At 40.0% G+C, this 26,260-nt stretch overlaps 1 protein-coding gene across 1 annotated transcript in view; it reads right to left on the bottom strand.

The window, feature by feature from the left end:
* Positions 1–26,260, bottom strand: part of ARHGAP10 (Rho GTPase activating protein 10) — a 164,500-nt gene that overhangs the window by 83,604 nt on the left and 54,636 nt on the right. The window contains exons 4-13 of the mRNA XM_084856240.1: positions 25,543–25,614; positions 24,120–24,221; positions 23,313–23,423; positions 22,390–22,494; positions 20,281–20,410; positions 18,025–18,131; positions 14,474–14,568; positions 14,077–14,158; positions 11,843–11,885; positions 10,345–10,410 (exon numbers count right to left, since the gene is read on the bottom strand). Of these exons, the coding sequence (XP_084712366.1) occupies positions 10,345–10,410; positions 11,843–11,885; positions 14,077–14,158; positions 14,474–14,568; positions 18,025–18,131; positions 20,281–20,410; positions 22,390–22,494; positions 23,313–23,423; positions 24,120–24,221; positions 25,543–25,614 (913 nt within the window). The remainder of the gene's footprint in view (positions 1–10,344; positions 10,411–11,842; positions 11,886–14,076; positions 14,159–14,473; positions 14,569–18,024; positions 18,132–20,280; positions 20,411–22,389; positions 22,495–23,312; positions 23,424–24,119; positions 24,222–25,542; positions 25,615–26,260) is intronic.

Genomic DNA, 26,260 nt, shown 5'->3' with positions numbered 1-26,260 from the left:
GTAAATAGTGCTAAAAAATAGGTATTTTTTACATACCTAAAAAAAAGCTTATTTTTCAAATTTTTCCAAAATCCCTGTCTTTTACCTGAAAAAAAAAAGGAAAAAAAATATTTTTTCCATGGCTTCAAAATTTCCAGAAATTCTACATCTCTAACTCTGCCTCTCCTCATCCAAGTTATAGAAACTTGAAATATTACATGTGTATGTATGCAAGAAAAAGGATTTCAAGGAGGCCATGGAAATCACTGAAAAATGGGCCCTCAACAATGCTATGTCCAAGCAAGAATTCTTAAGGAGCAATAATGCAGACATATCATTTTCTCAAGTCCAGTGGCAAAAACTGAAAATCAGGACTTTTTGTAGCAACTTTTTTCTACTTTCAAGTGGATGTTTTTGTACATTTTCTTGATCATTGTCAGTCTTCTCTTTTTAATCAAATTGTTCAAAGTGTGGTGGTCTAAGTGTCCACCAGGGATATGCACTTTCACAGACGACATAAAGACCACAAAGTAGAAATTACTATTAAGCCACAAGCATGATGGCACTGCATGGTGTAAATATTTAAGAAAGTGTGCAATTATTCAACTCAGAATCTCATGGACTATTTCAAATTCAAAACTGCAATAAAGACAAAACTAAAGAGGTATCAAGAGAAGATATTTCACTTTTGCATGCCATTTTCAAACCTAAAAGATGCATGTAACATTTAAATGCATAGACAAGCAAGGTTAGATATTATGGAGCACGCTGCATCATTGGTTTTTAATGTATAAAACTGCATTGTAGAGGCACAAAGAATGGAAACATTCTTGAAAATCAGTTTATTGTTTGTGTACATCTCAAAAGTTGCAGTTCTGATTATGTATTGAGTTTCTGAATGGCTAACATTAAAAGACTTTAAGATAGAAGTTATGCTGACTCAAGAAGTTGTTGCCTTTGGTTAATATCACAAGAATAATATAGGCCAATCCACAGGAACCTTATGAAGCCTAGCGTTAAAATATGCACTGCTATAAAACCATATAAAACCATTACAATGAAAACTCGAAAGCAGTATTGGCAACTTTAAGTAAATAAATATCCATATAATTGGTCAGATTTTAGTGTCTTATCCATGAAGTACAATAGTTAATTGTAATACATAATAATGAATGACAGGAAAAGCAATAATGCACGGTATTTAAATTGATAAAATAAGGGAATATGCGTAATTACACAGCACAGTAATTGGATCCACTCTGCAAGCCCAATACATGTCTAAGGCCACAATCCTATGGTCCCTGAGAGGACATGACAGAGGTCTTAGACTATTGAGGACCTCTCTCACTGCAAGTGGAGTGGATAGTCTGCTGCCAGAAGCCTCTGTTGACATTGCTCTTCCGCTGGCGGTAGGGAGTAAAAAAGGAGCGTGCCAGGGCAGATCAAGGAGTATAGTAAATTTCCCTACCTTGGGAACCAATGGGAGGAAGAGAATAAAAGAAAAGAAAAACTGGGAAGTTGAACGGGAAAACAAAAATGAAAAGGTTACACACATACCTCTCCCCCCCACACACACACACACTCATATAGTTTTTCTGCCCTGGCTGATGGAAGCCTGGCAGAGCTTGGAAGTAGTTGTTCCTCTGCCACAGATTCTCTCACTCCAACCTCTATAGGATTCCTCTGTAAGAATATCTGATGGTATCTATTTTTTCTCTAATACATGGATAATCAAAGCCAAACACAGGAGACTGCGATGGGATTTCCATCATCTTTTTCTTTGTTTAAAGCAGCTGAAGCTCACCCCCACACCCAAATTGTATACAGGGCATGTCACTGGAGGAAGACATTTTTAAAACCCTTTCCTCCAATACCATTTCCCTATGGAAACTGCCCCCCCCCCCAGCTGCTATTAGCTGCAGAGTATACAAGTCAGATACAATATGGATGCCTCTCTTTAGCAGCTTGGAATGGGGTGGTGATTTCAACTGGGGGAAAAGCAATGTGAGACGTAACCCCCGCAAGCACCATAGCTTTATTCAAATCCTTCCCACAGCTGGTTTTAGGTAAAGGAAGACATTGGGAGATCCTATCACATCTATTTTGGCCCTCAGAGAACCCGAATACAAGTTTAATTTATTTGAAAAAGGTGAGGATGCTGTAAAAAGACAGAGTGCTAAGTGACTCAGTCAACCCACTGCTGACTTTATCATAGCCAGAATTTTTTGCTGAATAATTTTTTCCCCACATTTTTGTTGCTTTTGTTTGTTCATTTGGAAGTGGGGTATTGCAAAAAAAAAAAAAAAAATCAGAAAACAAGCTTGTGCCCATGTATGCAATACTGTGCAACCCTTGAGGGTTGAAGAAGAAACAGTGGGGAGTGTTATTAAGACCACTGCCTCAGTTCCAGCACCACCCCACAACATGTAGGGTTTTCACCTTTTCCAGCCCACCGTACCCGTGCCTGCAACTGTATGCTGAATCAGAAATTTAGCAAGTGAAGCTTCTCACACCATTTAACATGTGATGAAAAGCTCTACCTGCTAATTTTTTTTGTGTCAGGCTGCTATTAAGGCAGAGGTGCAGACCTGGTAAAAAAAACATGGCAACCCTAGCAACTTACATGGTGGATTCTACTGCAAGTTCTCCTTCCTATAACAGACAATAGATGCATGCACTTGTTCAAATCCTCGGGATCGCTTTTACCTTGTATGCCTCAAGCACCACTGGCATCTCAAAAGCATAAGGTTTATATATGAGTATTCTAATATTTCTTCAGGAGATCAAAACAACTTTCCACTGATAACATGGCAGAACTGTAATTTCTTGTCACAAACTGATGTCATTTAAGATGGAGTATATACATTATCATAAGAATGGGAATCTTGTGGCCCTCCAGATGTTGTTGGACCCCAACTCCCATCAGCCTCAGCCACCATGGCCAATGGTCATGGATGATGAGAGCTGTAATCCCCATCCCTACACTAAGGGTATATTTTGAAGAGCAAAATGCTTACATGACTTGGGTTAGTCCTCAGTAATTTACAGAACAATTTTTTTAAGGTTTCTATTACTCATTGCAAAAAAGATCACACATATTGCTGGATGTGTTGTTGTTTTTCCTGCGGGGAAGATTCCTTCCAGTCCCTCACCAGTGAAGTAGATGTATTGTTGCTGTAGAAGTGCAAAGAATGACAGCTCACTGCTGCCATCTATCTTCACAGCAAGCAGCTATTATAACAAAATGAAGAAAATGCATACAAGTCCTTAATAAAGACATTTGGCAAAGTGGAAGAATGAATTCTCAAAGGGGAAAGGGTAACATATACCATCAACCATATCACATATAGTTGTTGGGGATATAAGTAAGTTTGGGTCATATAAACAGTACTCTTTGCCAATATTTACCAAATTCAAATGTTGAGTAAATCAGTATAGAATCCTTTAAAAAAAAGTCCTTTATTAGATACATTAGTCTTAAACTGCACTAATATATCTTTCAGAAGAAGTCACAACACTGAATAAAAAACAAGTGTTCCGGTCTCTTATTTCAGTCTTAAGTTCCCCCTGTTTGCCAGAGTGGGTAGATAATTCAGTGGCCATAGCTCAGAGTGGTAGATCACAGGCTTTGCATGCAAAAGGTTCCAGATTCAATCCTTCACAACTCTGGAAAGAGCTAGAAAAAACTCCTGTCTGAAACCCTGGAGAGTCAATGGCAATCAGTGTTGACCAGCCTTCCCCAACCTGGTGTTCTCCAGGAGTTTTGGACTTCAACTCCGTCATCCCCGGTTGGCATGGCCCATGGTCAGAAATGCTGGGAGTTCTAGTCCAAAATATCTGGAGGAGACCAGTTCAGGAAACGTGGTACAAACAATACTGAGTGAGACAGTGCAATCGTCTGACTGGATGTTAGGCAGCTTCCTGTTTTACATCACAACGGCCTCTAGACCATATTGTAAGTATAGACTAGGTTGTTTCAAACAGCCACTTACAAGTTTCCATTCATAAGAATGCATAAGACATGATTTTGTTACCAACCAAACAACATTCGTTCTCAAGATCTAAAATTGTGAATAAAAATCAAAAGATAGACAAAATTAATGTCTTTACCTAGAAACAAAAATAATGGGACCACATGCCCATAGATCACAGATTCTGGGTTCACAGAAACATTTCATGATCATTTAAGAACATGCATTTAACTAAGGCAGCCTTCGTGTTAAGTATGTATTAACAGGTGGCCTCAGTGGCACGGAGCACCTTTTATCAGCTTAGGCTGACATACCAACTACACCCTTATCTGGGGAGAGATAGCATAGCTACAGTTCTCCATGCTTTGGTAACTTCTTGTCTCGATTACTACAATGTGTTATACGTGGGGCTGCCTTTGAAAATGGTCTGGGAACTTCAGCTGGTCCAAAACACGCCAGTGAGATTGTTAACAGGGACTGGACAACGTGAGCATATTATGCCAGTACTTTTTCATATGCACTGGGTGCAAGTCCATTTCTGGGCCCAACTCTGGTATTAAGTGCTGGTATTAACATTCAAAGCCCTAAACAGCTTTGGGCCAGGTTACCTAAAGGACTGTCTCCTCCCATATATACCTGCTTGGACCTTAAGATCATCTTCAGTGGTTCTTCTCCAGGAACCACCACCCAAGGAAGTGGGGTGGGTGGCTATTAAGAAGAGTGCTTTTTCTGTTGTAGCACGCCAGTTGTGAATGAGCTTCCCAAACCTAGCGCTTACAGTTTCCCACTACGCCTTCTTATTTTACCAGGCATTTTAGTCATTCATTTTCTGTTGTTTTAAATCTGTTACTATATTTTAAATCTTTGCACTACTCTTAGGTTTTATTTGGTTATTATTTTTAATTTATAATTTAGTTTTAAATTTTTATATTGTATTTTATCATGTGTAGTTTATGGTTTTAATTGCTGTTTTAATTGCTGTAACTCTCTGTCCCCAGAGAGTTTCGGCTATTGGGCAGTATAAAAATGTAATAAATAAATAAATAAATAAAATAACATCTGGTGCCCTCCAGATATTTTGGACTCCAACTTTCAGCATTCCTGACCATTGGCCATGCTGGCTGGGTTGATGGACATCTGGAGGACACTAGGTTGGGGAAGGTTGCTGTAAGGGGTAGTCTGCAAGGCACACATACGCATAGAACCTTTCCTTCAGCAGGTACCTATAAGGATATATTCCCATATGTAATTTTTAGCCCATCTAGGAACTTCCTGTCTGCAGTTCTTGAGGGATGCCTTTGACCATGATTAGAGAATGGAAATATTTTTCCAAGAGTGAGAATAACATATCTGAAGCCTCTAACACTATTGAGAATGTCGTAATAAGGTGTTCAGAGACCCCAAATAAGAGATTATTTGTCTAACTTCTTCAGCATTTAACTATGTGACAACTTTCCTTACCAAGGACTACAGGATACTCTAGTGTCACGGAGAAGGGATGATGATGATGGTGACAGATACACAGTACACGTCAAAGTGTACAGTGACATTACTGGATCTCAGATTAATTAATTGGGTCCAAAGTTTCAGACCAAAGTTTCAGGAATCTGAAACACTGAATGCAGATGCAGATCTCAAATTGACTGAATGCTTTTGAATTACACTATGGGTTTTTTCTAACACAATTAAATCCGATACTCGCTTCTGCATTTAAAGAGTAAGAATGTTTAGCGATTTTACCCCGTCTTCAAATTGAACTGGTGGTACACTGGTAAGAGATGTAAGGAAGCAGAATGACAACAAATTCTTTGAACTCACACCAGTTCAACTTCCTATTAGGCAGTGACTTAGAATGACAGATCATTTAAAATAATAATTTGAATTGCAGTAATATACAAATGTCTCTTCAGTAATGACATATACAATGTTATTTTTGAATAAGCCCAATATACATATATATGTACATACAATATACATACAAAATAAATATTCATTTTTCTGTTGCATGACCTATGCATGGAACAGTTCCATCATGCATTGATGATGCATGATGCACTTGCAAAATGGCAAGGATTCGTAAGCCTGGCTTGTTTAGAAGCACTTAAACAGAGATGACTTAGTGGATAAAGTAGCAGTTATAGGAACTCTGGGGGAAAGTAACCATGTTATACTTGGGTTCTTGGTTCTAAAGGAGGCAAAAGCCGAATGTAGCCAAAACTGTACCCTGGATTTTAGGAAAGCTGATTTTAATAAACTCAGAACAATGATCAGTAAGGTCCCATGGCAAGCGACGCTAACGAGAAAAGGAGTCCCAGATGGGTGGGAGTTTTTAAAAAAGGAAATTCTAAAGGCACAATTACAAACAATTCCAACAAGAAAAAAAGGCAGAAGACAACAGAAGAAGCCAGTGTGGCTTCACAAAAAGCTTAGAGATGACCTGAAAACAAAAAAGGACACATATAGGAAGTGGTAGAAAGGCTAAGCTACAAAGGAAGAGTACAGGCATGTAGCACAGAACCGCAGGGATGGCATCAGGAAGGCTAAAGCTGTGAATGAGCTGAGTTTAGTGAGGGATGCGAAAAGCAACAAAAAGGCTTTCTTCAGCTACGTGCACAGTAAAAGACAGAGGAAAGAAATGGTGGTTCACCTATTAAATAAGGATGGCAAAATGATAACAGATGACAAAGAAAAGGCAGAAGTACTCAATTCCTACTTTGGAATTCTCCCAAAAGAGGGTCTATGACCCCCCTGGCAAAGAAGAAGTACAGGCTGAAGGAGCAGGATTACAGCTTGAGATCAATAGGCATATGGTCAAGGAACACCTAATTACTTTGAATGAGTTCAAATCTCCAGGGCCAGATGAACTGCACCCTAGAGTAATAAACTGTAATGTAGAGTAATGAACTGGCTGAAGAACTCTCAGAGCCACCGTCTATTATCTTTGAGCAATCATGGAGGACGGCTGAAGTGCCAGATGACTGGAGGAGGGCTAATATTGTCCCTATCTTCAAAAAGGGTAAAAAGGAGAACCTGGGAACTACAGACCAGTTAGTCTGACAACAATCCCTGGGAAAATTCTGGAGCAGATCATAAAGCAATCCATTTGTAAGCACCATGAAAACAATGCAGTGGTTACTCAAAGCCAACATGGATTTGTCAAGAACAAACCCTGCCAGATGAATTTGATCTCATTTTTGGATCAAGTAACCTCCCTTGTGGACAGTGGGAATGCTGTGGACATCATATACCTCGACCAGCAAAGCTTTCGACAAAGTGCCCCATGAGATCCCGATCAGCAAACTAGCTAAAAGTGGGTTAGATGAAACGATCTGGTGGGTCCACAGTTGGCTACAGAATAGGACTCAAAGAGTGCTTCTCAGTGGGATCTTCTCAAACTGGGGAGAGGTAATGAGCAGGGTACCGCAGGGCTCAGTCCTGGGCCCACGGCTCTTCAACATTTTTATTAATGACTTGGAGGAGGTGGTGCAGGGAATGCTGATCAAATTTGCGGATGACACAAAATTGGGCGGGATAGCTAATACTTTGGAAGACAGAAACAAAATTCAAGGTGAACTTGATAGACTGGAGCGCTAGGTAGAAAATAACAGAATGACATTTAATAGGGATAAATGCCAAGTTCTGCACCTAGGAAAAAGAAACCAAATGCACAGTTACAAGATGGGGGATACGTGGCTCAACAACACTACAAGCGAGAAGGATCTTGGAATTGTTGTCGATCACAAGCTGAATATGAGCCAAAAATGTGATGTGGCTACAAAAAAGGCCAATGCTATTTTGGGCTGCATTAATAGAAGCATCGCTCCCAAATCCTGGGAAGTACTAGTTCCCCTCTACTCAGCACTGGTTAGGCCTCATCTGGAGTACTGTGTCCAGTTCTGGGCACCGCACTTTAAGATGGATGCAGACAAGCTGGAGAGGGTTCAGGGGAGGGCAATGAAGATGATCAAGGGACTGGAAACAAAGCCCTATGAAGAGAGACTGAAAGAACTGGGCATGTTTAACCTTGAGAAGAGAAGACTAAGGGGAGATAGGATAGCACTCTTCAAGTACTTGAAAGGTTGTCACAGAGAGGAAGGCCAGGATCGCTTCTCGATCATCCCAGAGTGCAGGACACGGAATAATGGGCTCAAGTTACAGGAAGCCAGATTCCGGCTGAACAACAGGAGAAATCTCCTGACGGTTAGAGCAATATGACAATGGAACCAATTCCCTAGGGAGGTAGTGGGCTCTCCCACAATGGAGGCATTCAAGATGAGGCTGGACAGCCATCTGTCAGGCATGCTCTGATTTGGATTCCTGCATTGAGCAGAGGGTTGGACTAGATGGTCTTGTAGACCCCTTCCAATTCTACTATTCTGTGATTCTATAGCTCCAGGTGTACATGTCACAGGAAGCTATATTTAAGTGCTGAATCCTGGCTTGTTTTTCCATTCGCATGACAGGAGAAGCAAGGTGGCAAGGAAGGGGTTGTGTATGGTTGAACACTGCTTATTCACACCATGGGTTATTAAGACAGGATTTCTGGTTTACTGTGACATGAATGCAGACAAGTTCTGCCTTTGCCTACCAGACTTTTCTCCAATATGACAAGATTATTTTCAGTTTTTACCTAAACTAGACTGACCTCTTTCTAGCGACATTGACTTCATATCCCTTAAAACTGAAAGATAAAAACCTGGGACAAAGACTTTGAAAAGGACTTATATCCCTTTTTTTCAGTTGCACATGACTAACCTTAGGAATATGTACTACAAAAGTGCAAGACAATTATGGTTAAGCTGTTTTAAGGTCAAAGGTGTTCACCCACTAGGTGGGTATAATTTTTCCCCATGCACACCTCATTATTATATGTGCTCAAAGAATTCAATAGAAATTCTAACCTCACTTGTTCCCTTAAAGCTGACTACAGATAGGTTCATCTCATGTTACAGAAGATGGAAAATCTCATGAGATAATTTCTATAAGTGACTTATCATTTGCCAAAAAATCAACAAATAATTCACATTCAGAAGGCAGCAAATGACCAGGAGTCCACACATTTTGGCTGACCCAAGTTAATCAAACCCAGACCTTTTTCTTCAGTTCAGTCTGATGCACACCTACTTGGAATTAAGTCCCACTGTGTTCAATGGGGCTTAATGCTCCAGTAAGTCCTATCAAACTTGGTGGGACTTACTTTTGAATAGACATGAATAAGATTTGGGGGTTGGACCCTGACTTTGCACTGCAACCACATCTAAGGTCAGGAAAAATCCACTGCCCCTCTCCTCCAGCCCAAGTGTTAAGCTGGGGAGGGAGGCTAGTAGAATCCCTGCAGATCAAAGTGTAAGCCAAGCAAAACTGCTTGCTTCAGGAGGCCAGGAAGTAGAGCAGAAAACAAGACTAAGAAAAAAAGTAATGGGAGAAGCTGTGGCTGCTTTTTCTCTTGCTGCATCAGTGGATTTAAAGAGTGAATATCCAGACTGCAATCATCGCAACAGCAAAACAGAATATACACAGATAGAAATGTTACATTAACTCAAAAAATCTGCCATCAGAATGAACTGCTACATGTGGGAATAAGATCTTACTTTTAAAAGAATTAAAAAGGTGTGTTAAGGATTTCTTTGGAACATTCTTCTGAACTTTCATTACATTCGAAGAAGCAGATACAGCACAGACCTCCAATTCTATTAGACATGGTGATTTATACATAAAGATAAATTAGCATAATGAAACTTGATAAATACGTCCTAATGGAATAATGAAAGGGGAGCATACTTAGAAAAACATTTATATATTTTAACAGCTCTAAAAACTGAGATAGCATAAATATGGCTTGCTTTCCACTTTTTAAAAACACTTTCTAAATAAGACTGAAAACGTATAAACACACAACACCCCCCCCCCCCGAGCTGCAGTAGCATGGCAGTTAATCACATGAGCTGTCAACTGGTGAAATCTCAGTTCAGCTATGAATTCACTGGGTAACCTTTGACAAGCCATATCAGCTTTAAGCTCTTATCTCTATATTGGGACAATAATAGTTACCCTTACAAGGTCGCTATAAGGTAATATATATGAATGATAGAAGCAATTAGGAAAAATGCTGTAAAAGCCCCTCCCTCCTTGGTATTCTTATTCATCTCCTTTTGCCATGATGTTCAGTTTTTACTTGTTACCTTACAAAGATGGTCACGGCAAGAAAAAATTCAGGCCTTAAATAATCATGAAAGGGCAGAGTTGAGCAGAAGCTGTTTCCCCCCACCCATTTTGCTCTCAATAATACTGGAAGGCCCACTAAAGCTATAGTGACATGTTATTTCTATGCCTCATGCTCAACTCAACCCATGAATCTTCATGAACAGCAACACTTGGCTGAGTTTATTGTTACCTCTTGTTTCAACAGCGCTGATGCATTTTCTAATAATTGTGAACCCAATCTTATCCAACTGTGCACCTAAGAGGAAAAACAGTTTGAAAATATGTCAGATATAATTAGATATTATACTTGCCTTGCAAAAATGCAGAGTTATTTTAACTGCTCAAACTTATCAGTGATTTTTCCTTTAACATCAATTTAAAAAATGAAATAGGGGATGGGATTTTAAACCTATGATATATGGCTCAGTTCACATATAAAGCCAAACCATTGTTGTTATTACAAGAGCAGGCTTCAGCCTCAATGCTCTTTCATCCCCTTTCTGCTTGCATCCTCCCATAGCTCCTCTTGTCATCATCTATTGTTACATCGTGTCAAACTATTATTAGCTCTTGCACTCCAAGCCAAAATTACAAACTATGAGGTAAGATATTTCTCAAACGCTATGAAAAAATATGAATAACCACAAAAGAGGAAGTGGAAGTGAGTGGAAGGAGTGTTTGAGCCCGGGCCTTGCTCATGTAACATCAAACCAGAGTTTGAGATGATTTCTGAACCTATATGTTTTGCTCTCTGTTTATATTGGGTTGGGATCCAGAGTTTGCATGCTCAGAAGCTGTTAGTGCATGAGGCTTTCTTTCTTCCATACTGCAGCCCCTGTATCCCCACAAAAGCTCTCCCACTTGCACAAGCTGCCCCTGCATTTTTCCAATCCCTTCTTTCCTGTGTCACATCCCAGGCCTCTCCCAAGGATCCCCAGACTCTAAGGAAAGGCTTTTTGAAGGGTATATGGAGCTGTAGCAGGAGAAGGGGATAGAAAAGCCCTGTTGCACCATCAGCTTTTACTTCTGCAAACTTTGGATCCAAGCCATTACCTGTTACTGAGAACAGACAAGTTGTTTGGCACTAAGAACCACAGTAAAAGTTTTTGTCTTCATTCACATAGCCAAACCTATTTCTATATCCATGCAGGCTAGGAAGCTCTTCCTTCTGACAGAAAGTTGGAACATTAAGGGCACAATCCTGTCTAGATAGGCAGCTGCCTCTGAACTCAGAGGCGACCGCCTATCCAAAGCAAGGCAGGAGAAGCACAGAGGGGATCATTCCCGCTGCACTCCTCCTGCCCTGCTTTTTCAGCTAGACAGCTGATTGCAGCTGTCTAGCCACAGGAGCACGGAGCGGGGAGGGAGGCTGCTGTACGACACATAGGATGTGTCATACAGGCAGCTACGCTCTCCCTGCCCCGGAACGCCCCCAGCCACGCCCCTTTCCGGCTGCTCCGCGCTCCTCTTGCGAGCACCGAGGTTGGGGCTGTTGGGGGAGGTCGGTTCTCCGGGAACCGACCTTGGAGCGCGGGCTCTGAGGCTGGTTCCCGGATAACACAATATCCTATGGCCATCTAGCTGCTGTCTAGTGTGCACAAGATTGCTCCCTAAGTGTTGTTTTTTAATTCCAGCTAATGTATTCCAACATAGTTTTAAAAAATGTCATTGTTAACTCAAGTACTTACTTCCTTCCCTTTTTGTGTTAGCCCTGTTCAAATTGAGGAATACCTAGCAAACAAAGAAAGTTAAATGTGTAAGTGCACTCAAAGAAGCCAGCTTAAAAAAACAGGGGAAGGGAAGAATCAATATCTTCCCTACTAAAGTCAAAAGTAGGCTATTAAGAAAAAACCAAACCTTCTTGAATTAAATACTAGGCAGGTCAGTTACCTTGTTAGCTATACCATGATCTATTTACACAAGTTTAATTTTTTTTGCTGCAGCAGTAATAAAAGATACTCAAAAGAATGGGGTTAGCTTACCATAACCCTATACATGGAAAGAGAAATAACTGAGACCCTCAGTTGTTGATCTATAATCAAATAGCAAGCAAAGATTTGAAGTCATGAAATATCATCTATTTTCCACATAAACTGGAGTACCCCTTGCCTCCTGTTTTTCTCTTCTCACTATTGTTTTATCTCCAGCCCTCATTCTTTTCTTATCCTCACTGCAGGATCTTTCCTATTGGTTACCACATTTTGCCTATCAATTAGATCTTTTCCCAAATAAACATCCTAAGGAACTCAGATTCTGGCCCTGGGTCACTGTTATTGCATTTGGTTCTGTGCTTTAATGTTCATTTGCCACAGCTGGGTCAAGCAGAAAATTTTTTCCCCTAGGATGACTCATTTAACAGGTGTTGTTCATGCTCAGCATCCAACTACATCCTAGTTGGGGCGAGGGGGTGGGGGAGAAGAGAAATTCTACACCAGGTTAAACTGGGCAGAGACCTGTGGGGTTATTTATATATTTATGCTGTCTCTTTCACTTGGAAAAAAACAAAGACCCATGCTTCATACTGAAGTAGAGTGGCTGGCTTGGCAGTGGTCTTTTGCTCACTGTAAGTCTGGGTTATTCAATCTGACCAGGAATGGAGGGCGAGTAGGTGAGTAGATGACCTTTAGTCCCTTCTGTCTCTAGAAGTCTGTATTCTGTTAAATTACAACACTGCATACAAAAAATGGAATATAGATACTGCGATATAATATTCTGAGTTTTTATTTCCACATGTACCGCAAACATATAAACAAGAATTGTAGTTTCTCTTTCATGTTTGCATAGTATAATGAATATTTGCAATGAACAGTTAATTCCTGAGATACTTTTTCTTTACTAAAGCCCTCTCTTTGATAAGATTTGATTCAGGGTCACAACCATAAACACTCTTGTGTACATTCAATCATATTCAACAACAAAACATGATGGTATATCAGCTCTGGGAGTCTTAAGCATCAGATAACCCTGTTATGTGCCCGTGCACAACTTATTGTTATACATAAAGGTGCTGCTCCTAGGAGGATTTATCTATCTTCTGTCCTCACTGCTAACAATTCTTTTTCTGTCTACACCCGTGTGTATATATGCCTACCAACTTAAAATAATTAAGGGCACAATCCTATCCAGATAGTCGGCTGCCTCCAAACTTGGAGGCGACCACCTATCCAATGCAGGGCAGGAGAAGCACGGAGGGGATCGTTTCCTCCGCGCTTCTCCTGCCCTGCATTATCGGCTAGACAGCCGCAATCAGCGCGAGTGGGGAGCAGGGAAGGAGGCTGCTGCACATTGGATGTGTTGTACAGGCATTTCCACCCTCCCCGCCATGGAATGCCCCCAGACATGCCCCTTTTCAGCACTCCACACTCCTCTTGCGAGTGCAGAGGATGGGGCTGTTTTGCGCTGCCCTGGAGGCAGCGCGGAAGTGGGGGGAGGTCAGTTCTCCAGAACTGACCTTGGAGTGCGGGCTCCGAGGTTGGTTCCCGGATAACACAATATCCTATGGCTGTCTAGCCACTGTCTAGCAGCCATACGATTGCTCCTTAAGTGGATTTTGGTCCCTGAAAACGTATGTCATAAAAAATATTTTACTCTTTAAGATGCCATAACACTCTCGGTTGTTTCTGCTGCAACAAAGTAATATCGCTACCCCTTCGGAAATCATCTACTGTTGCCAGTTATATGGGAATATGCCAAGCTCCATTGCAGAGATAGCATTATTTTCATGAGGCGTATTCATATTGATGATGCCAGATTGTATGCCAATGTCAGGGATCATGTCAGATGTGTTTTGCACAGTACATAGCACATCAATAGTGCCATACAAACATGAAATAAATAGGACAAAGAAACAAGTGGTATAGCCTACATAATGTCAATGTTTTGTCATCACAATTAAAAAAAAACCCCATAGTTCTCTTCTTACTAATTCTTTTCCGTCTAAGGCTTCGAACCACCGATTTCTGTCCTCCTCTGAGAATGCTTGCATTGTCATCGGCATACCAGGTCTACAAATGCACAAATGGTGGGAAATAATTAGTTTTTATAATCCCTAATATGCACTAATATTCCAAATTTATCTCATCCTAGGTATTCTACAAATGCAACATAAAAATGTGTTCATCTTTGAAATGACATATATATGCTCCCCTTCATCAACTTAAAAGGTAAAAAATGTCCCTTTTAAAAATTACTGTCTTTGACTAGTCTGCAGCCATCGTTTCCTGATGGACAACTATTTCACTTCTGTATATCTGAAAACATTTAAGAGGTGAAATGCATTAAACAGAAACATTATATTAATAATTATCTGGCCAACTTACCTGTCTACTGCTTCCATATCAAAACAGAACCGCCTATCAATAGTATCAATATTCCTTTTGGTACAGTACTTAAGGAGGAAGACTTCCAATTCACCCTGAAAAAGATTTCATTATGAAAACTTCAATTGTATCAACAATTACTTCAAAATCCAGTAAAAAAGTCATAATAAAATAAGATGTCTCTATTTAAAACAGTAAATTCTGGATTCTAACATGCATGGAAGTTTACTTTTTTCTGTCATTTGGTTTCCAAATACAAAATTATCCAATATTGCAAAATTATTGGAATCAAAGATGCTTTACAGACACAATACATGCCAACATGAAGTGCAGTTCTAGCTATACAGATTTTGTGGGGTCTGTGGTGCCACAAAAAGAGAGAGAGACAACTTCAAAAGAGATTAAATTGGTCTGCTGAATTCCTTACATGTCCTGTAAGCTTTTAGAATATTAGGCATGGAACGGAAAGACACATATTATTAGAAGGACATAGGGGGAGTTACTTTCTCCCTACCAAGGGTAGTTACTTTCTCCCTACCACATACTTGTTAAAAATAGTCGGGGGGGGGGGGATTATTGTAAAAAACATGAAATGCTACTGCCCCTGAAGCTCCAATCAGTCCTAGAAAAGCACCCTGATCTTGAAAAAGCTTGAACAGGTTTCTGATACTACAGAAAAGGGAAGCAAGAAGCTTGCGCTATACAGTCAGGACCAGAAATATTGGAACAAGGGTAACTGTTCTGGCAGTTGGCCTCTGTACACCACCACATGAAGTTGAAAGGAAACACATCCAGATGGGAGTGAAGTCAGGACTTTCAGCTGTAATTCAGGCTTTGACAAAAGTGGGGCACTAACCATTCAGGAAAGACAGCCAGTGGCATTAGGGGTGGACAAAAGTCACTTACCTGTCATCGAAGGCCGTTCGCGGTGGGGGGGAGGCGCTTTGCTGCTCCCCCTGCGAAGTTCAGGCCGGGGGGGGGGAGGCTTCCCGCCTCGCCCGGCCGAAATTCAGGCCGGGGAGGAGGCGCCTCGCCTCTCCCGGCCGCGAACGCGAAAGTAAAAAAAAAAAACGCCCCCTGATAGGCTACGTGACGATTCACGTAGCCTATCATGGCTAGATCTGCAAAGTCAGCCGTGATAGGCTACGTGAATCATCACGTAGCCTATCACGGGTGACTTTAAAAAAAAAAAAAAAAGCGCGTACGCGAATGGCGGCCCCCATAGGGAGCTGCCATTCCCGTTCCTTATTTAGTCGCTGTAGTCTACGTAAATGTTTACGTAGACTATGGCGAAAATAAGGGCAACGCAAATAGCGTTGCCCTTATTTTCGCCGTAGTCTACGTAAAGATTTACGTAGACTACAGCGACCAAATAAGGAACGGGAATGGCGGCTCCCTATGGGGGCCGCCATTATCCGTACACTCTTTTTTTTTTTTTTTTTCAAAGTCACCCGTGATAGGCTACGTGACGATTCACGTAGCCTATCACGGCTGACTTTGCAAATCTAGCCATGATAGGCTACGTGAATCGTCACGTAGCCTATCAGGGGGCGTTTTTGTTTTTTTTTCTTTCATTGCAATGGCGGCGGCGGCAGCCAGTCGAAAGACCGGCTGCCGCTCCCGCCTCGCTCGAACACCCGCCGAACCGCTGGCCGGACCAGCCGGTGCGGGGGGCACGGGGGGTGCGGAGGATTTCTCCCCGAAACTTGTTCGGGGGGCCGAACACGTTGGCGCTCGGCCCCCCGAAGTTTCAGGGAGAAATTCTCCGCCATCCCTAAGTGGCATACACATACACCCATCATTGGTGGCTCATAAATAATGGAACAAACCAACATCATTTCAAACTTAAGGATCGCCTTTAATATCTGGATGAAAATCCTTTGCAGTCAATGACTGCCTGAAGTCTGGAACCCATGGACATGGCCAAATGCTGAGTTTCCTCCCTCAAGATGCTTTGCCAGGCCTTTACTGCAGCTGCCTTTAGCTACTGCTTGTTTGTGGGTCTTTCTGCCTTCAGTCTTGTCTTCAGGAAGTGAAAAGGATGCTCTATTGGGTTCAGATAAGGTGACTGACTTGGCCATTAAAGAACATCCCACTTCTTTGCCTTGAGAAACTCTTGGGTAGCATTTGCTGTATGTTTTGGGTCATGATCCATCTGCAATATGAAGCGGCATCCTATCAGTTTGGCAGCATTCGGCTGAATCTGAGCAGAAAGTATAGCCCTATACACTTCAGAATTCATCCTGCTGCTTTGATCAGCAGTCAGGTCATCAATAAACACCAGTGACCCAGTTCCATTGGCAGCCATACATGCCCATGCCATAACACTGCCTCCACCATGTTTGACAGATGATGTGGTATGCTTTGGATCATGAGCTGTTCCTTTCCTTCTCCATACTTTTCTCTTCCCATCATTCTGGTACAAGTTAATCTTGGTCTCATCAGTCCAAAGAATCTTATTCCAGAACTGGGCAGGCATTTTTAGGTGTTTGCTGGCAAAGGCTAATCTGGCCTGTCTGTTCTTGAGCGTTACCAGTGGTTTGCACCTTGTTGTGAAGCCTCTGTATTTACGTTCATAAAGCCGTCTCTTGACTGTAGATGTTGACAATGATATGCTTCCCTCCTCAAGAGCGTTCTTGACCTGGCTAGATGTTGTGAAAGGCTTCCTCTTCATCATGAGCAGAATTCTGTGGTCATCCACTTTAGTTGTCTTCCATGGTCTGCCAGGTCTTTTGCTGTTGCTGAGCTTGCCAGTTAATTCCTTCTTTTTCAGGATGTTCCAAACTCTTGTATTGGCCACTCCCACTGTTTTTGCTATCTCTCGGATGGTTTTTTTTTGTTTCCCCAGCCTAATGATGGCCTCCTTCACTCACATGGACACCTCTTTGGACCTCATGTTGGGAGTTCCAGTGAACAGCTACCAAATGCAAATGTAACACTCAGAACCACCTCCAGGCCTTTTCTCAGCTTGATTGGTCATGGGGTACCCAGGAAACAGGCCACACCTGTTCCATTACTTATGAGCCACCAACGATGGGGGTGTGTGTATGCCACTGGCTGTACTTCCTGAATGGTTAGTGCCCCACTTTTGTCAAACCCCTTGAATTACAGCTGAAAGTTATGACTTCGCTCCCATCTGGGTGTGTTTCCTTTCAACTTCAATGTGGTGGTATACAGGGGCCAACTGCCAAAACAGTTATCCTTGTTCCAATATTTCTGGCCCTGACTGTAAATATGAGGTTAATAAAAACTTCCAGATAAATTTACTTTTTGCACCAGACTGGCTAGTTATTCTCAACTAAACTTTAAAACCCTTTGGTGTTAATGAAAAACTGTAGATAAAATAAGGACATTTTAGGATAGCATGTTCTCTGCTCTCTATAACCCAACCCAGTACTTTTCAGAATTCTTATCATCATTCCATTATTGTAGCTTACTATACTTAAAACAAAAAATTTGAACAAAGAGAAGAGATATAGGGCATATCTTATCTCTCATACACTCATTTAGATATAGGTCATGAAGCACAATGAAATGTGGAATGTACTCACAATTTTCCCTCCTGACCTGTGCTCAAATGGTATCATAGTAAACTTCTTTGTCTCCTTCTTGTACATGCAGTAATGTTTTACCCAGCTGGAGCCAAAAGGTGCCGGTCCTTCAACAAAATAGTAATAATTAGCTTTAGAAGTATCTGATGTGTTTAAAATTACATATTTCTTCATATATGGACATTTTTCTGCTGAATCTAGTTTGCAGGCTGTTTTGTACTGAACAGAGAAGTTGTCTCGAAAATCTTAGGTATTATCCTTCAACTTACCTATTTGCTTTTAGAAAAGGAAATTAGTTGAGGCAATGGATAATGACCAGGAGTGGGAAGGAGAATTGGAGAAAATTGGGCAAGAGACAGCTTGTCCAAGTGGGAGAGGATTTTATTGGGGTGCAGGGAGCTGAAGTGGAGAAAACGGAAAGGTAAATGCAAATCACCGGATTGACTCCAAAAGATGCCCTTTTGCATGTGGAAGATGTCTTCCACTTACAGAAGGGCGCTGTCTTATACCTTGTGCTGGAACATTACACAATAAAAATGCATGATTTCCAATACAGCACAAGAGGCTCATTTCTTTCCACTCGCAGTTCTCCAGATCTAGCCCATTGTTCTAAAGCGCAACACTAACGTTCCTATCTTTCTATAATACATTTTCTCCAGAACAACTGTGATTTCTGTGGAGGCTGACAAGTTGTCTTCATGAGTTTGCACACTTTAAATGTTTGCACACTTTAAATGTTCTCATTTAAATATCTGATCTGTATTATTGTCCCCTTGCTACCACAAACCAGTATTGTAATTTTGTACTGATCATAGAGAGTCTAAAAAGTTCAGTAGAACTTTTCTTTTTTAACAAAAAAGAATTCTCTAGTCTCTGAAGAGGGCAAAAGAAGTCTGAAGTACATCAAAGTAAAAAAAGAAAGAAAAAAAGAATCTTTCTTCCTTTATATTTACTTTGTATATCAACAACTGTGTTCAGATGTCACACTGAACCACATTTTAGTGTCATGTTAACATGTTGCAATGAGCCTCATACACTCCCACATCTTCTCTCCTCCCATATGTCCTGGAGGAGTTTGGAAGCTTTTGCTTTTAGTTAACAACAGTGTGAGAGCCAGTGTGGTATAGTGGTTAGAGTGTTGGACTGGGACTCAGAATATCTGGGTTCTAGTCCCCGCTTGCCAATGAAGCTCACTGGATGACTTTGAGCCAGTCACTGACTCTCAGCCTAACCTACCTCACAGGACTGTTGTGAGGAGAAAATGGAGAGGACAAGGATTACGTCAGCGACCTTGTGTTCCTTGCACGAAAAGGCGGGATATAAGTAAAATAAATACTTATAAATAAATAAAAACACCAGTTTGTCATGACACAAGTAAACTTCATGGTTTATGGAGCTGACTATTTAAACTAACCATAGATAATGTTAACCACAGTTCCCAGTTCAGAAAACACAGGAAGCTAGCTAAAAGTTAAAGTCTCTGTCTCCTTCACCCAATTGCGTGGGAGGAAGAGGAGGAAGAAATCATGCAAACTATTCATGACATGCTAAACCATGGTTTAGTATAACATTTGAACACACATTTAGGATCAATTAAAGGCCTGCTTCAGGCAAAACTTTGACCCACAAGGACAACTTTGCCTGTATGATGGGCCAGCTTCATGCATACATCCTACATCCTGTCCATCCTGGGACCCAAAGGGACTCACTTTGTTTTATACCAAAGAATTATGTTGTGCTTTTTATCTTTAAATATGTTGCCCTGAACCATAGCACTTCACATCTAAGTTAAGTCAGGGTATGGGCCGGAATTCTATTTGCTATTTAAGTGCCTGATGCTTTACTGTATTTTCCTGAATAAATCTTACTTTGGTTTAATAATTTCAGTATTTGCCGAGGGATGTGCAAAGCGCTTATTGACAATACCCCAAATTCCTGAAACACATTAGTCCTTTAATATTATGGAGGAGGATTAAGCAGTAGCATGGACAACCTTTAGAATTAAATAAGAAATGTATGCACAGAATGTTAGCTTTACCTCTGACAGTTTTCGATCTTGTGGGACACAATGTGCATGGAGGTAAAGGAAGTGGCGGCAGCTCCCCATGTCACCCCCAAATAAATGCTGATTAGCATAGTAATGCTGAAGGATAAAAAGCTATCCCTTTTTTTTGCACGATAAATGTGTGGGTCACCCTGCACTGCCTCTGCACTTACTTCCAAAGCTTTTATCAAGAAAGCAAACAAGTGTCTTACTTTTCTCCTGCACATAAAGGTAGCCTTCCTTTGCAAATTGATTTGCTCTTTTATGCTCCTGGGGATTTTGTTTGATTTTGTTCATAAGGTCTTCCACTTCTGACCTTGTTCCCTCAAAACGATTTCTTGTCTACATAGGAGAAGATTATAAAAACCTTTTATGACCGAAAACAATAAATGAGGTATCGATAAAAAGAAAGAAAACAAGAGGATAATTTTAACTCCTCTTGGTGTTTCATATGTCTAAAAACAAATTGGAGGTTTCTGCCATTTCTATGTGTACAATTCACAATTGTAGCAATATTAGCTTTAAGAAGGAAGTTAAGCAAAATAGTAAGAAGTCTCTAAAGCCTCTAAATTGGCCCATTTCAGAGGAAAAATCACATGAAAAGAATAATCAGTACCTCTTTTATTAACTGCTTCTAATTACTGATATAATACTGTCTCACTAGATAACATTTACTGCAGATGATACCTAGATTAAAGAAAGCATAATAAGACTGGGGAGAGGAAAAAAACCACTTTTCCCCCTTTACGCAGTAGTGCCATTTTTTGGTAGAAAGGTGGGGTACAAATCAAGTCATATAAACAACTAAATAAATAAACAGTCACTTCACTAGCTTGGAAAATCAATTTTATTTCTCTGTTTAAATTCTCTTACATCAAATAAATTATTGAAACTTCTCAAAGTTGTCCGTCCCGTACCCACCCCGCAAAAAAAACATCATCAGGCAATAGAACGATGTGATATCATGCTGACATCCACTCATTTGCCATGTGATGATCCTTCCAAAGCAATTCCATCCACTCCCCGCCAACCACTACATTCCTCAAATCCTAAGTCAAACTACTCAAACAACCTACCAAATCCACAATAAAAGACGGAAAAGTAAACGGGCAAGCTAAAGGAGAGATTAAGCAGTCTAAACAATGTCATCATTTTCATACAAACAGACATCTAAGTGTAACATTTAAATCTTATCTCCAAACTCAATAAATAATTATCATCCATGATATAATATCATATCCTAACAAGTCTAGTATAAACAACAGAAGTTTGAATACTGTTGCACCATTTACTTCATAATAATTCTTGGAAAGATTCCTAATGTCTTGAATTCAAAGAACCAGGAAAAGAAGGGAAAATGTATTCGTGCTGTTCTGTGAGCTACTGTGCAAGCTGGTAGAAGACCCCCTAGTGCAGTACCACAGTGTATATCAGGCGCTGTATTGAAATATCAGAAACAGGAGAAATAAACCATGTTTCTGATATGACAATACAGTGTTCTTGCACTAGGTCAGAAACAGCTCTTCCATCAGCAGAAATTGTTTTCTGTCAGCAGAAGGGTTCCTCTATATCCAAGCCATAAAATTTTCTTATACATTTCCATTTTGATGTTTTACAGAACTGCTAGTAAATGGTTAAGGTACTTTATTGCCACATTCCACATTTTACAGATGCTTGCTATGTATACAACTGGTAACAGCTTTACCCACTACTGATCCCCATTGAATTAAGTACTTTGTTCAAATACCATTTACTAAAGCCACCTAAATATAAATGCATTATTTTTGTGCTGGCTGTTAAGTGGATACAGATATTTAGAGCTGGTTCACGCAAGACCTTGAACTGGCAATTTATATTGTACACAGTACACATGAGCAGAAGCACAGTGCAGAAGAGCCCAAAATAAGCTACTCTTCCCTGCCAACGATCAAACCCACAGTTTTGGTTATCACATTCAACAACTTCACTGCATAATGCCCAATACACAGAATCTCCAGTAAAAGTGCACGTTTCATATGATACTGCATGTTTGCATGTTCTTAATAAAAAATACAGTGTATATACATGAACATTATTTCCCTTCCTTTTTTATGAGTGAGATATGCAATAGATGGCAGTACTGCATTTGGTTACTTCATAAAGGCTTAACAGGTCATACAGCCTATTGGCCTGAAGATGGCATTAATTACATCCCCTAAACCTTCTCCAGAAGATCACCTCTCATTACAGATATACAAAAATGCAATAAAATAGACAAGATACATAAAAGCATATTTTAACTAAAAATAAAAAGCTTCAGTTGAAAGAGTACCTTCACTTACATTCTGGATATTGATCTGCAGAGCCATTTTGTAGTGGTTAAAATCTTTGGCAAGCTCATAGCCTTGATGGTAGAAAGCGAACATCCCCTGAAAAAATGACAGGACCTAAAATACAGTAAGATGTGTTTTAGCCCAAATAGTAAATAACTGATTTCTTAACAGTTTTGTCTTACCCTGTATTTTAAAATCAATTAAGGCTGCAACCATAAGCACACTTTCCTGGGAGTAGGCTCTGCTGAAAGCAGTGGAACTTCATTCTTAATAGACTTGCTTAGGATTGCACTGTTACACAAAACAGATATTCAATATTTATAACACAGAGCACATCTCAATGCCTTAGAGCAGCCTTTCTCAGCCTGGTGCCCCCCAGATGCACCAACTCCCATCAGCCCCAGGCAGCATGACCAATGGTCAGGAACGGTGGGAGGTGTAGCAGAAAACATCTGGAGGGTACTAGGTTGGGGAAGGATGCCTTAGAGTATGATAACAAATCCAAAACTGCAATTGTGGAAGATGCACATGGACTTAAGCTTGGTTTCCCCAAGCATTAGTCCCCCTTCATATACATACTGAGACACATAGTAGTCACTGTGGTAATATCTACACAACTGACAACCCCCACATGGTTGTGATATGCACACATCTCAATGGTATGAGATATCACTACATAGAAGCAGCTCCCACATAGCTCTGTGTGTGTGTGTGTGTATGTGTGTGTGTGTGTAAGTAAGGAGAACTTACTCTGTCACATATCACAAAGAAGTGCATTGAGAAGATGAGCTAAACTGATATACAGCATGCATGTACAGGACCTTGTGCTAAATTCTTCTTTAGCCAGACTATTGTTTTAGCTCTCTGCTACATGTAGTTGTATTTTTACTCCTCTTCCACCCTAAATTTTTCTTTTAGAATGCACTACTTACAGGTTCTACAAATTCAAATTTCTTTCGTTCTTGTATCTCTTGTAGCTTACACACATATTCAAGGGACAGCTCATAGAAATGTTTTCGGTTTTGCTCCACTTGGTTGTCTGCCTGAATAAAGAAAACATTGCTTTAAGATTCACACATCTTATGCAGACAGGTGCAAAAAACACATCATTCATAGAGCAGCACAATTCAACACAGAGTTGGGTGCATCTAAGTGAATTGATTTCAATTGATTTAAGCGCACCTAACTTTGTGACCCAAATATTTCTACCTATGGCACACGGTTCATTCCATCGCATTAATTAGATTAACCTTTGCATTAGACAGTGAAGTATTTAATAAATACATCAAACAGTAGATGAACAATACTGATATGTTAACTAAAGAGCTGAGATGAATGCACAAGGAAATTAAAATATACCTCTACGTTTAAACAATTTGTGCTCGAATTCCACCACAGACTCCAATGAGAACTTCAGGGGCTCAGCTTTTACTTCATTCACATGACTACTTTTAATGGCTTACATATAAATAAAATAAACTACCTAGTACACCTGTGTCTTGTCCAAGCAGAAAAATATTAAATATACATGCAAGAAAGGCATGCTCTTGGCTACAAGTTCAATGTGTTTGTGATAACAAAGAGTGTTACACATAGGCAGCCTGTTTGCAGCTATTTATTTTTCTCCTAAAATAAAATAATGGCTGCTACCAATTTAATTTCAAAAGAAGCAGTATTGTTGAAGTTACGTTTACATTTTCTCCCTTAAGAGAGTAAATATCTTTCACAAAGTAATATACCTCCAAGAGCTGAGTTTCTTTCTTCTTAGCTGACATATTTAAATGTTTGTCTAGTAAACTGTAGTTCTTTTCCGTTTCTTTATCAAACTTCTTTTTTTCTTCCTATAATTAATTATTTTAAAAATGCATGAACTTTTAAATAGTAAATATACCACAACATATTTGCTTTTACTATATTATCTAACCATTTTATCGTCTTAAGGAAAACACTATTTTATTATTTTTGCAAGTTTTTCATTGACAAGAACCCTATAGTATTTTTTTACATCATGAATGTATAGTTACATGTACAAATATGCTTATAAATGAAGGAATGTGAGTCACATGCAATTCACATTTGCATAGGGTGCATGATCATTTTGGCTTTCTACATGGAAATCCTGTGCAATTCTGGCTAGTGGTTTAATAAAAGATAAAAGATAAAAAGCAAAAACAAAACACACACAAAAACACAAGATTTCTTGAGTATTTTTGTAATCTTGACTGTCACACTATTATTTGTGAATTTGTAAATCTTCCAAGATCCTGAAAATACAAGAAAAGAGTATATACAAATGAACTCCATGATATACATTACATTCTAAGAATGTCACTTGATTTAGGAAAATTTAGTCATATGAGTTTAAACCATACATTTAAATCAATTCATTAGATTAATCAAATTCATCTGCATGAATGTGCAAGTCAATAAAACAATAGTTGAGAAAAAAGCATGTTCTGTTTTTCAGTAATATACAGGTTTCACAGCATCTCAGGATTTCCTGCTGTGTAAGAGAGAAGGAGGAATGCCTCTTTCAGAAGGCGCTTCCCACTCATGGATTTGGAAGTCTTACATTAAAAATAATTAACATTTTAAAAATCTGCCGCTTTATTAACCTTTTTAAAACCAATCAGTAATCCTGAGTATGCTTACTCAGAAGTCCCACTTTGTGTCTTACTTCCTAGGGTGTTTAGGATTGCAGTCTTAATTGATCGATCAGCCACATCAGCCTTCCCCAACCTGGTGCTCCCCCCATATGTTTTGGACTTCTGTTCCCATCAGACCCAGCCAACATGGCGAATGGTCAGGAATGCTGGGAGTTCTGGTCCAAAACATCTGGAGGGTACCAGATTGAACAAAGTTGAGCTACACACTACAGTCCTTGTATGTTCTTTTGAATTAAGTAAATAGAGAATGGGGTCATCCATTAGTAACATGTGCAATATCCAACCTTATACCTCCAAGACACAGAGATAAAAGTTAACCCTGGAGATAGTCGCTATTTATTTAAGATTTGGGCCAAGAATATGCACCTATTTCTTTATGAATTAAACCTGCAAAGGGTTAAAAAAGAAAAATCCCCAGTTTGCTCATCATTAAATGTGCTCTGCTTCACTTACAAAACAAAAAACACACAATGAAAGGCAAAAGTTAGCAACAAACCTTTACAGCTCCAAGTTGCTCTCTTCTGAACCTTTCCAGAGGCTTGATCAGAGTTTCAGTAACACTAAGGGCCTTTCCAAGAAGAAGAAAAACAAATGTTAGTCTTACAAGCTTATATTGCGTACTTATGGATATTTTAACATGCAGAATTATTGTGCAGTACAATTATTTCCAAACTAAATTACCATTATTTCAAAGCCCACGTCAACCTGTCTCTCAGGCCAACAACTGCTTTACCATTAGAAAAATTCAAAGTACGCATGAACATTGTTTTATCGGTCATAAATATCTGTTAAATGGTCATGAAAGAGCCTTCCCAGATCATACACTTTGTGCCATGTGCCAAGAAGGTCATTGTGGGCACTGATGCATGCACCCCTATGCACCAGACTCACATGCATAGCCAGGCTCTCTTTTTCAGTAGCCTGATTTCCCTCATGTAACCACAGTGTGATTGTTAAATAAGGGAAAGTTTGAAAGTTAGCCTACATTTCAACGAGGGGCTGCTGCTTTCTTCATTCAGTAGAAAGAGGAAGAAATGTTGAACAGGCATCTACAAACCCTTGTGTACCCCTAGACGCAATGGGATTGATTTAATGGAAGAAGCAAGCCAGTGATGACCAAAAAATAGAAATCATGTTCTGCGGACATAGGCTCTGATCCTGTCCAAGTGAATACAAAGTGATTATCACTGCCACTCTCAAAGGAAGGCAGTTCA

This window comes from Heloderma suspectum, chromosome 5 (assembly GCF_057233095.1).
Source record: "Heloderma suspectum isolate Gila_16-S chromosome 5, 16-S_ref, whole genome shotgun sequence".
In the NCBI taxonomy this organism is placed as follows: Eukaryota; Metazoa; Chordata; class Lepidosauria; order Squamata; family Helodermatidae; genus Heloderma; species Heloderma suspectum.
The sequence above is the reverse complement of the archived record's forward strand: the minus strand, read 5'-3'. Positions and strand labels throughout refer to the sequence as shown.